General features: G+C 50.2%; 1 protein-coding gene across 1 annotated transcript; it reads right to left on the bottom strand.

Moving 5' to 3' along the window:
* Positions 1-941: 941 nt before the first annotated feature.
* GNPNAT1 (glucosamine-phosphate N-acetyltransferase 1) lies at positions 942-4,606 on the bottom strand (the record flags this gene model as incomplete). The annotated part of the gene is made up of 5 exons (XM_080346158.1): positions 942-1,967; positions 2,388-2,449; positions 2,913-3,040; positions 3,663-3,725; positions 4,435-4,606. 5 exons carry the CDS (start codon positions 4,604-4,606, stop codon positions 1,820-1,822), a joined length of 573 nt encoding a protein of 190 aa, XP_080202284.1. The 3' UTR covers positions 942-1,819.
* Positions 4,607-11,864: the final 7,258 nt, after the last annotated feature.

Genomic DNA, 11,864 nt, shown 5'->3' with positions numbered 1-11,864 from the left:
CTTCAAGAGATGCTGATGAGCTGGATTCTGCCCAGCAGAGGGACATTGTCATGCAGCCACAAAACCCAGCTTTCCACTGAATTCATTTGTTTTACAATGATCTAAGCTGGGTACACAAATCACCTGCTCCTCACTAGTACTAATCTTTTCATTAACTCTTAATGAGGGCTCCTGCAGCTATTTAGATGGTGTAGATATCCTAGAATTCAAATAATCCACTTTAAGTTAGTAGAAATTCAGAATTAATTAAAACCCTGAAAGGCAAGAAAACCCACCCCGGTGAGTTTGGGCCAGCGTAAAGCAGTAGCTGATTTCATACAATTAGTTGACAATTGGGGCTCAAGCTGCTTGGATGTTCTGTCTGCAGAGCACAGCTGGAGAAGGCCCAGCCCTCCCTTGGGACAAACACCCCTAAGAAACCCACAGAAGTGGCTCCTAGATGTGTTCTCTAGGTGGTCCTGGCAGCCCTGGGCTGGTGTCAATAGCCATGAAGCTGTTTGCCTGCAGGGAAAGGCTCCACCAGCAGAAGAAACCAAGACTTTCCTTTGGAGACTTGCTGCAGAGAAGCCAGACTTGAGAAGGTGCAGATGTGCATTGGACATACGCTCAAAACCCATGTGGAGTCTCAAAAAGTGGTATTTTTCAGTCCAGGGAAAGGAAAAAACGGTAGTTGCAGCAGGGGCAACACTAGCACACGCTTACTCTGGGTACAACACAGCAATATAAAAACCAGATACATTTGGCAGTCTTCATTTATTCAGCCTAAACAAAGATTTTTTAAAAAAAATAATCAATAAATAAACCAGACATCACTAAGGAAACACTATATTGAGTGGAGTACCATCGGGAACGTTAAATAGAAGCCCCACCACAGCTTTAAGTAGCTCTCCACACCACAATGAAAGGACATTGTGTAAGGCCCAACTGTTCACAAACGGGACTGGCTGTTCTGGCCAAACCTTCCTGCATTTATAATGCCCAAGTCACAGATGTAGGATTTGTCACTCTCTCCGCACAAAACGCCACTGTTGAAAACCAGGGGTCTGTACGTTATTTGCTTGCCGTCGCTGGCAAAAGTGCTAAAATCATCCAATTTTATAGCAAGAGGGATGCTCCAAAACAGCAGCAAACTATTGGGTATTTTCTTGTGGTTTTTTTTGTGTCAGAAAACAAGTAATTATCCTGAAAACAAAGTTATCAGCTAAAGTGCAGGACCCCTGCAGTGAGAAGTACGCATCCATTTTTAGACTCGGAACATCAGCTTTAGCATAGTAAATTCAGTTTTGGAAAATAGCGCCTATAAAATGTGAGGTACGCTAATACCGAAAGCACTTCTGTGGAAAGAGCAGAACAAGCGCCCGTTCTGTATCGCTAATTCCGCACGAGAAGCATCCCTACCCAAGCTACGTCGTCCTCCTGACAAGTACAGAACAATCCCGCCAGCTGCACTTCGGCTACCGAGAAAAGAAGCGCAAACCTTTAGAAAAATACAAGGCAAGAAAAAATTTGAGATAAAAATATATACCTTTGGTTAAAAACCATCCCTTTCACAAGAGTCCTTTGTAACTCAGCTAGAACAAAAAAGCTTCACTTGGACTGAACAGTAGTAAAAATTAGTTCTAAGCGCTTATTTTCTAACCCAAAGGACCCTCCTAAAGTGTCAGTAATTTTTTTTTTTTGCAGGATTTACACATTTCATGTTCATTATTTATAGGAATCGTTATATTTGCAGCAATAAACTATATCAATTTTTCACGAAGAGAATGTTTGTAGCACAAGCTCCTCCACCAAAAGTCTTTAAAAAAATTGCTATAAGTTCTTAATTAAAGAACCGTTGAAACATGTAGTTTTCTTCAGATACCGAATAGCCAAACTTCTTATAGAAATCCACATTTTTTGGCAGACACTCAAGCGTAATTTTGTAACAGTTCAGTCTCTTACTTAGCAACGTCAAAGTGGACGTTAACCTGAAAAAGACACAAAACCAAGAGATAAATGAAAGGACCCTGAAGGGAGGATCAATTAACATTTAATTAGCTACCGTTATCAGACCTACAATACTGAAGTTTTACAGCACTCTGTGTTTTTTTCGCTAGACAATATAGTTGCTGTCACAAGGAAAGAAAAAAAAGAGCAAAGTACCAGCATCTTGCAGATAATTTTCTGTTACTGTTTTAAGGACCTTGGCTTGGCTCTGCCAGCTGGTGACACCAGCTGGTGACACCATCTGGTTAAACTCTTCTTAACTGGTCTGACTGGGAGGATCTGCCCAGCAAACCTGCAGGGCTGAACTGCCAGGTTCTGGGCTTGTGTGGTGCGCTGGGGGGACAGAAACCAACTGTGTACCTGCGTGTTGCTGAACAAAGGTGGCGAAATAGAATACTTACAGTTTCCCAAGCTGCTTTCCTCTACACTCCCCGCTGACAACGACATCTTCTATCCTCCCTCGCTGTGAAAATACAGGAAAGTGTTAGTCAAACACTGTTGTGCGAGTTTCCCCACTGCTCTGGATTTTCTTTGGTCGACGTGCTTGTGACGCCCCTTCCAGCACCCAAGAGGAGCTGTGGTGCCGCCACAGCCCTTCCTCGCAGAGGGATTTGTGTCCCTCTCCCTCCCCGTTGTCACACATCCAGCTGGGACTCCAGCGAGATCCTCAGCCATCTGCTCTGGCAGAACCACCTCTGAGTTCAAAAGCTGAATGAGACAGACACCAAATTGCTCTTTTTCCCCCCAAGAAAAGCCAAAGCTTCCTTTTCCTATTTAGCTGAGCGCCCAAGGATGGGAGATATTTTTAAAGTGCCTCCGTCGCTGACTCAGCAGAACGTACTTCATCACACCATAAAAATAACACGTGCGGAGTCTGAGGACGGGATCTTTTTTCCTCACTTTACAGCTGCAGCGAGAGAATTTACCTTTGCACAGGAGTGAGTGAACTTATGTTCTATCACCAGCGTTGCCGTAGCAACAATCTGTCCAAGATTTGTGTCTTCTACGACAGTGACGTAGTAATCTCCAGATGTCTTCATGTGCTCAAAGGTTTCTGTGGGAGCAGACAGTGGAATGGTCACCGTTAATCTCAGATTAAATTACTGTGAAGTCTTAATGCTTGCAACAGATTGTGAATGTAAATCAGGAAGATGTGCCTAAAACCCCAGAACCTGAAAGCCCCAGAGTCTAACCCAGAGAGAGAACAAGGTAAAAAAAAGCAGAAATTAAACAAAAGTCTTCTCCTTAGCTGCCAAGGGAACCTTCCCTTCCCAGCATCCCTGCAGATGGGTGCTACAACAGTGACAGTACTTCTAAGTCTTCTTACATCTCAGCACGAGCAGTGACGAAGCTCAGGACGCTGTGGAGCTGTGATCAAAGACGAGCCTCTGCCTCTCTACCGGCGCTGCAATAATTCAGCCAAAACAACCCAGCACCCAGTAGGCCCTTCTGCTGGTGATCTAAAGCGGGGTCTCAAAAGCAGGATTACAATTTAGGCCTGTCCCAACCCTTTGAGATAGCTGCAATGCTGAGTGCCAAAGGGGACCTGAACTACTAAATCCCTCTGGCATCGGGCAGTTGGGAGCTTCACACCTGAGTAGATTTGCTGTCAGCATCAGTATCCTTTGGTTCCCAGCAACCTCGATGGAAATGCCAGGAAATAATGATATACTCACTGATAAACTGCTCTGGGCTTGCAACTCCAGTTTCAGTCAGCTGACCCAGAACCTTAAAAAAGCCTGTCATAAAAAAAGGAGGGAAAGAAAAAACCTTCAGTGAGGGACAGAGACACACAATTAACACAGAACAACCCGACATGGCTGTTTGGAGAGTTTACATCCAGCCCCACGGCACCATCCAGTTCAGGGGTATGTAAAAGCTTGTGCTCTGTGGAGCGTAGAACTAGACTGTAATCTTCAAATCAAACTCCCGCCTTGAGCAATGCTGGAGGATCAGCTAATGCACCAGCAGGAAACTGCAGCTTGAGTGCAGGAGGCACATACATGCAGGAAAGAAAAGTATAAGCCTGAAATTAAGCAATATTAAGCTGTATGTTCAGAACAATCTTTTTGTCCAAGCTATAGAACTGAGGAAGTCTCTGTACATTAAGGATAACGTGCTGGTTCACACTACTCTTATATTAACGGGAATAGTATGAACAACCATACTCCCTCCCTAAAGCTGTGGTGAATAGGAAGCTGAGGATTATTTGAAAGACTTGACTTGAATTTAACATTCTTTTTGAGGTTAAAACAGTAAAACCAATTTTGATGGTCACTCAACACAGCACCAATCCATGGTGCCAATCACTCAAATTCCTTACTGATAAAAATAACACAAATCAGATAAAACACCCAATCCTAATCTATGGAGGCATCATGTAGAAATACATATTATCTAATTCAGCACCCAGCTTTTATTTGTCATTATCATTAAACAGGATTGTACCTCGATTTAAATCAGCCGTGCAAAGTGGTCTCAAGACTAGGCCATCTCCTGGATCTAAAGGAGAAATAGCAGGAGAAAACGTCGTCGTGTTCTCACTCCAGTCAAGTTCGTGCAGAATATTTGGGTCAAACATCGGTGTGTCGTCAGGCATCATGGTTGCAACAGGCATCATGGCTGCACCAGGTGTTCTGGAACGGAACACACAGAAATATTTGGTATCTCAGCCAAGAAGTGAACATACAGACGACACACCTGCTCACACGCATTTCTCACGGAGCCATGTTTGCTCCGTGTATTTACAAAACGAACGCCATTGCAGCTCTAAAGCCTCGTTGTGTATTAACAGGTAAAACGCAGAACTGCCAAGATGACGGTGAGACACCTGTTAATGATTAAAGAGACATCCGGGAATTCTGTATTATTCGGAATTAAGGACAAGAGGAAGCAAAGAGCTAGTTCTCTAATTCCTAGATAGAGCAAAAGAATTCCTTGTCACCTGTGCAATACCTGGTCAGGTTTCTGGTATGAACAGAGCGTACCATGGGAAGTTTTCACGACAGTAAGTTCTTTATGCATCTTCGAATTAACTTTAAAAATACAGTAGGCAAACACTGTTGGACAGGTCAAATAAACATCAGAAAGAAAAATGTATTTGGGATGAACACTTTTGAAAATAAGACATCTTACAGCCCTGTCAAGCTGCCCAGAGAAAGTACAGAGGTTAGTTATGAAGCATCTCAGTGTAACTGCAGCATGCCAGCCTCAAAATAGAAGGTGGCTCTGGAAAACCAACTGAAAAAACTTCTCTAAAAACAAAGAAACAAACAAACAAACAAACAAACACACAAAATCAATTTTTATGCCACCTGCTGGTATACACTGGCCTTTAAATCCCCATTCTCATCTCAGTCTTGCACATGTAAGTAAAAACACTTGATGTTGTAACGATTAAACAGCAATACAAATTCTCATGCCACGTGAATTTTCAAAATGAAACAGCAGGAAAAATTATGTGCAAAGAAAAACATTTCCATAGACAGGTGAGTCAGAAGTGAGAATCCAGGTCTTCCAAGTCCCAGCCTGGAGCTTTAGTGATGAGATCACACTGATATCTGCAAGTCCGTCACTAGTGTATTAATTATGTCATTACTAAACAAAACTGAAGTCTCCCTGGTTCCAGCAATACGTTTGGTATCTCTGTTCCTGGGTATATTATTCTAATATTGCTGTCACCCAGCTCCATTACAAAGCCTTCCTAGGATTCGTGTTTGTAACATTCAAATAGTGTCCTGTACAGAACAAAATAAATCTAATTAATTTCAGCTCGGGGTTACTGAACACCAAACACACACAGCAGTACAAAAACCCATGAAGGAAATAAGATTTTTGAAGTGATAGTATGATAAACTAAGAGTTATTTTTCAAACTATCTCTGGCACAGCTGGAGCAGGAAGAAGTTTGAAGCTTCACGCATTTTCTGGAGTCAGGAATATGAATTAAAAGGCACCGGCCATTACAAAAAGGATTAAAAATCGAGGGGTAAGAGCTCCAGCTTGCTTCCATGGGCGGCCGTGTCCCCGCCAGCCCCGCTGAGCTCACCCCGAGCGCAGCTGCTGGCCCTGAACCCCGCTCTGTTCCGGGAAGCGGCGGGGAGGAGCAAGGTATCCGGGGGGGGCGAAACGATCCGCCTGCCCGAGGGGGGGACCCCAAAACGGTGGGTCCCGGGGGTGCTCGGCAGGTCCCGAGGGCGGGACAGCCCGCGCGGCTCCACACCTGAGGAACCGGGGCGGCCACACACCCCGAGCGCGGTCCCTAAGCGGGGTCCCCACAGCTCCCTCGGATGGAACGGCTCCTCGGGGGCGGGACACCCCCCTGAGCCCTCCACAGAGTCTTTTCTGGGGGGTTCCTTCGCCTCATACGCAGCCCTCAGCAGGGACCCCTCACCTCACACCCAGCCCCCGGGGCTCCCCACACCCAGACCCGTGGGGGGATCCTCTCACACCACATGCAGCCCCTCAGCGGGGACCCCTCACCTCACGCCCAGCCCCCCGGCGGTGCCCCCAGCCTCACACAGCCCCCAGGGGTGTCCCTCACCTCCCGGGTGTCCCCGCACTCACCCGCACACGAGGCCGCGGCACCAAACGCCGCCCGCACCGGCTCCGCCGCAGGGACGTGGCGGGAGGGGAGGGGAGGGGCGGGGCGGGGCCCGGCACGCACGCAAGCACGCCGAGCACGCAGCCAATCGCCAACCCTGCCTCGCCTCCACGCGCACGGAACTCCGCGCCGTCCTCGCGACTCTAGTGAACAGTCCCGCCCCCGCGCGCGGATTGGGCGGTGTGCTGCCAGACCACGCCCCGCCCTGATAGAAGACCCGCCCCTCTCATCTGGTACTGCTCCCCTGCGCGCGCTCTGGGCGGTATGGTGGGGGCGTGGGGTGGTCGGTGCTGCTGATCGGGCTCGTCCCTCCCGCCCGAGTGCGGAGGCCAATAGCGTTCAGGAAGTCAATGGTACCTGAGGGGGATTAGAAGGGGGTGGTCAGTAGGTCGGAGAGGTTCTCCTGCCCCTCTGCTCTGCCCTGGGGAGACCACACCTGGAATATTATGTCCAGTTGTGGCACCTCAGTTCCAGCAGGACAGGGAACTGCTGGAGAGAGTCCAGCGCAGCCACCAAGATGCTGAAGGGAGTGGAGCATCTCCCGTGTGAGGAAAGGCTGAGGGAGCTGGGGCTCTGGAGCTGGACAAGAGGAGACTGAGGGGCAACCTAATTTATGTTTATAAATATGTAAAGGGTGAGTGTCAGGAGGATGGAGCCAGCCTCTTCTCGGTGACAACTAATGATAGGACAAGGGGTAATGGGTACAAACTGGAACACAAGAGGTTCCACTTAAATATAAGAATAAATTTCTTCCCAGTGAGGGTGTCAGAGCCTGGCCCAGGCTGCCCAGGCAGGTTGTGGAGTCTCCTTCTGTGCAGACATTCCAACCCGCCTGGACACCTTCCTGTGTAACCTCATCTGGGTGTTCCTGCTCCATGGGGGGATTGCACTGGATGAGCTTTTGAGGTCCCTTCCAACCCCTCACATTCTGGGATTCTATGATTCTGTTTCTATTCTGTTTCTATTCTATTCTGTTTATTGGCTACACATTCCAGCCAGAATGTGATTCAAACACAATTTTTATTGGCAACTTTGCAGATGGCAAAGCTCCCAGAAGGAATGGAGTGTCTCACAGTCAGGGGCACAGTCACTGTCCGGTTGGTAACGGAATTCCTGTCACAGGCCTCCTCGTGGAGGACGACCTCTTTCAGTGTCTGTGGAGAACCAGTTTACGAAGCCAACATTGCAGCACCACAAAATCAAGCCATGCCTCCTCATAGGCGTCAGAATTGTGCTCCAGGTGCTGGAAGAGATTGAGCCATTTAGCCCTTTGCAGTTCCAGGGGCAAGATGATCTCCTCAGGCACGTTATCATTGCGGATGAAGAAGTGGTTGAGACCTTTCTTGTTCAGGCACCTCTGCAGGTACAGCATGATGTCCTCCAGCCGCTCCGTTAAAGTGTCCTTGCGCCAGCGTGACAGGGGTATAATGGTCAGCAGGTGCATCACAACTGTCTTCATTGTATAGATGTAAAAGTCGCTGCCTGGCAGGTTGCTGACACAGAGCTGCAGGCATCTGAGGTGGCAGGTGTCAGGCTGTGCCTGGCTGGCAATATAGCTGAAGAACTTCATCTCTGCCACAGCATAGGTCTCTGGCCACATGGTGCTTGGGGTGTAGGCAGCCCCTGTATACTGGCTGCTCGCGAAGATGTCTGAATCGCCTTCCTGCACCCCAAACATCAACTCAATTAAAATCCTTTTCCCCTGGCGATTTGTCACACAGAATTTGCAGGAGTGGTCGGAGGGCAGCACCATTAGGTGGTGTGTGGCTGACTCATGCAGAGCCCTCCAGGAACGTCTCACAAACATCTGGAAATAGCGAGCAGTTTTCTGCACATCCAGGTAGGAGTCAGTGCAGAGGTCGTCTAGGATGTTGGGTCCCTCCTTCCTACTCTGCTCCTCCTCGGGGTCGTGGAGGAAGCAACGTGTCTCTCCTGCTGGCTGCTCCATCTCACAGGTACACACCAACTCCACACGGATGCGAAAGTTCCTCATTGGGCACACGGGTCCCGGCTCCAGGTGGAAGATGTGTCCACGGGGGGGGCTTCAGAGGCACAAGCAGGTGGTGGGTGATGTCTTCTGCCTGGGGACTCCAACCTTCGAAGGCGCTGCCCACCTCGATGGCTCTTTGCAGCACAGGGTACCAAGTATTGGAGAATTCATAGTTGAAGAGATCAGTAAATTTTTCCACCAGGTTTTTCACAGCTTTGCAATCTCTGTCCCGGTTCTGAACTGGCCTCTAAACACCCCTGGAGTTGCTCTTCCTACAATTACTTATCTATGATGCCAGATACTGGGGGGTTTCACAGTGGTGAAAGAGAGTCCAGGATGCAGACGTGATTGTCTGGGATTAGAGAACTGAGAGCACTGTGTAACAGGCAGGATCCAGGAGAAGGCAAGCAAGCAAAGCTGAGCCACCCACCGCCTGCATTAGAAGCAAGACCTCCAGAAAAGGGGCACAGGTGGGGCACGAGCATCCAGACTGATCAGTTAGAATATTCCATGCCATTAGCATCATGCTTCGTATTTAAGGAGAGTCAGGATCTTCTGGCTAGTGTCAGAGCTGGGATGGAGACCTGTTTGGAGGAGTTCTGTTCGGGGGTTTCTTTATTTCGGTCTTTTGCCATTCTGCCGTTTTGCAGAGGCCGCTGGGCCTTTCTGCCTTTTTCTCTCTTCTCTCTCTGGGATCGGTTGTTCTGGACGAGGGTGCTGCTTCCTGGGACGGGCTGCTTGGTGCAGGCAGAGTTCAAGAGGAATTGCACCGGGTACCTTCTATGTTCTATTTCCATTTCATATACATTATTTTTACTAGTGGTATATTAGTGATATTTTGTTATTTTATTAAACTGTGTTATGCCATTCCACGAGTTTCTCCCTTCCCTTTCATGTCTCTCCCCTGTGCGCAGATGGGAGGAGGGGGGAGTCAACAAGCGGCTATCTTGGCTCTATTGCTGGCTGGAGTTACACCATGACATGGAGCTGCGAGATCGCTCACGAGACTGCTCATCACCAGACAGGCTCTGAAAGAGCTCTTCATGCCCAGAGCTGTGTTTGCGAGGCTCACAGCTGACTGCAGGCGACAACTTCATCCCACAGGGACATAGAGTGGAGACCAGGGTGGCTACAAAGATGACTTTTTCCCTACTTTCCCCTCACACTCTCACAACTGTGGTGGCAATTTCACATGGGAAAAGAAACTCCTTGGCAGCTGCACCTGCACCGGGACCAAGGGAGAGGCACCGCTGATGTGTCTCCGTGTGTTCACTGGGGTCCAGGTGGAGAATCTGCTGATCCCAGACACATTCTGGGGAGCTGGTACCACAGAACTGAACATGCTGGACGTGGAGAAACCAGTGCTCTATCGGCAGTGGGAGCTGCCCACTGGGAAAACTGCACCTGCACCCCCTCGTCACCCTTCGGAATTGTCTCTTTGGAATCAATGTCCTCTTGCAGTGGCACAGCACAGCAGGAACAGAGATCCTGCCATGGAGAGGCCCCATCTCCCCAGCGCAATTTCCACCATCACCCATCCCAGAGGCATTAGGGCCCATCCATGACCAGCAGAGCAGCGGCCAGCAGCAAGGGAGCTGATCCCACCTCACGGGATAGGACGTCAGGGAGCAAAACATCCGTGGGTCGCATCACTCATTTTTATAATTGGGAAGGGTCGGGGGGGCTTCTGTCTGCTTTGTAAACAGAACCCTGGGAGTGCTGTCAGGCTCGGTGGGTCTGTCCATTGTCAGCGTTGGCGTTTGGCTGCCAGGGGCAGCTGCGAGTGGCTGGGCCAGGGTGGTCCGGACGGGCAGGGCCGGCGGGCGTGCCTGTGATGTGCTCTGGCGCCTGTGACATCACAGGGGACGAGTCCCCACGGGGCGGTTATCAGGGGCGCCAGCAGCAGCGCTGCCCCAGTCCGGCCTGGGCCAGCGGTGAGTGCGCAGGCGGAGGGAGGCCGGGCTGGACGGGGCCGGGGCAGAAACGCGGCCCCCGGGGGTGGGTTCTCACCCTGCATGGAGGGCCCGGCCGCTCGCGGGAGCACCTTGGCCAGGGCACGGAGCCGCTGCCGCTGGGGCCGGGGCAGCCCTTGCTGCCTCCCAGCTGCCTCGGCCCCGCTCCTGCCTGCCCCCAGCTCCCTGCGGCCCCCAGCCCCGCTCCCCCACTGCCAGCCCCCTCCCTCCCGCCCAGCCCCACTGAGCCCCTTCTCTCCCTTCTCCTGCAGGCCATGGCTCTCTTGGACATTGTCTTCGGACTTTGGCAAATTCTTACCCTAAATGTGCAGTTGGTTGGTGAAGAACTGGATGAGGAGACGCGCGAGCGCATGGAGCAGCGTGCGCAGATGCTGAACCGGGAGATGACTCGGCTGTTGCAGGAGGTCGAGCGGATGAACCAGGAGCAGAGGAGCCAGGAGCAGAGTGGCTTTGCTTGGTCATCCCTGCTCCTGTCCGCCTTGCAGCTCTGGCAGTTCTGGGCCGTTGCTGCAGTCCTGGTCCTGCTCTTTGGGCTCTGCTGGTGGCTCAGGAAACGGAGCCGTGAGCCCGAGAGAGAAGAGGAGAGCTCCGATAGTGACGTGGAGGAGGAACATGGAGAAGAGAATAACGATGCAAATGAAGACGAAGAAAGAAGTGATGATGCAAATGGAGCTGAAGAAGAGAACGATGATGCAAACGAAGCTCATGAAGAGAATGATGATGCAGATGAACCTGAAGGAGAAAATGATGATGCAAATGAAGATGAAGAAGAGAATGGTGATGCAAATGAAGATCAAGAACAGAATGACGATGCATATGACCTGGGAAGGTTTTTTGAGGAGGACATACAGTGGCCAGTTCAGCACCTGGACAGAGATCGCACGGCTGTGCAGAGCTTTGTGGAAATCTTCATGCTTGTCTACCAGCATTTCTTCTCAAATACTAGTTTCCCAGTGCTGGAGAAAGCTATCGAGGTGGGCAGCGCCTTTGAAGGTTGGAGTCCCCGTGAGGAAGACATCACCTACTGTCTGCTTTTGCCCCTGAAGCCCCCCCGTGGACACATCTTCCACCTGGAACTGGGCCCCGTGTGGCCATTGAGGAACTTTCGCATCCGCGTGGAGTTGGTGTGTACCTGTGAGATGGAGCAGCCGGCAGGAGAGACACGTTGCTTCCTCCACGACCCCGAGCAAGAGCACGGGAGGAATGCAGGCTTCAGCATTCTCGACGACCTCTGCACTGACTCCTACCTGGATGTGCAGAAAATTGCGCGCTATTTCCAGATGTTCGTGAGACATTCCTGGAGGGCTCTGCCT

Source organism: Nesoenas mayeri (genome assembly GCF_963082525.1).
Source record: "Nesoenas mayeri genome assembly, chromosome: 5".
NCBI lineage: Eukaryota > Metazoa > Chordata > Aves > Columbiformes > Columbidae > Nesoenas > Nesoenas mayeri.
This window is presented reverse-complemented; position numbering and strand designations above follow the sequence as displayed.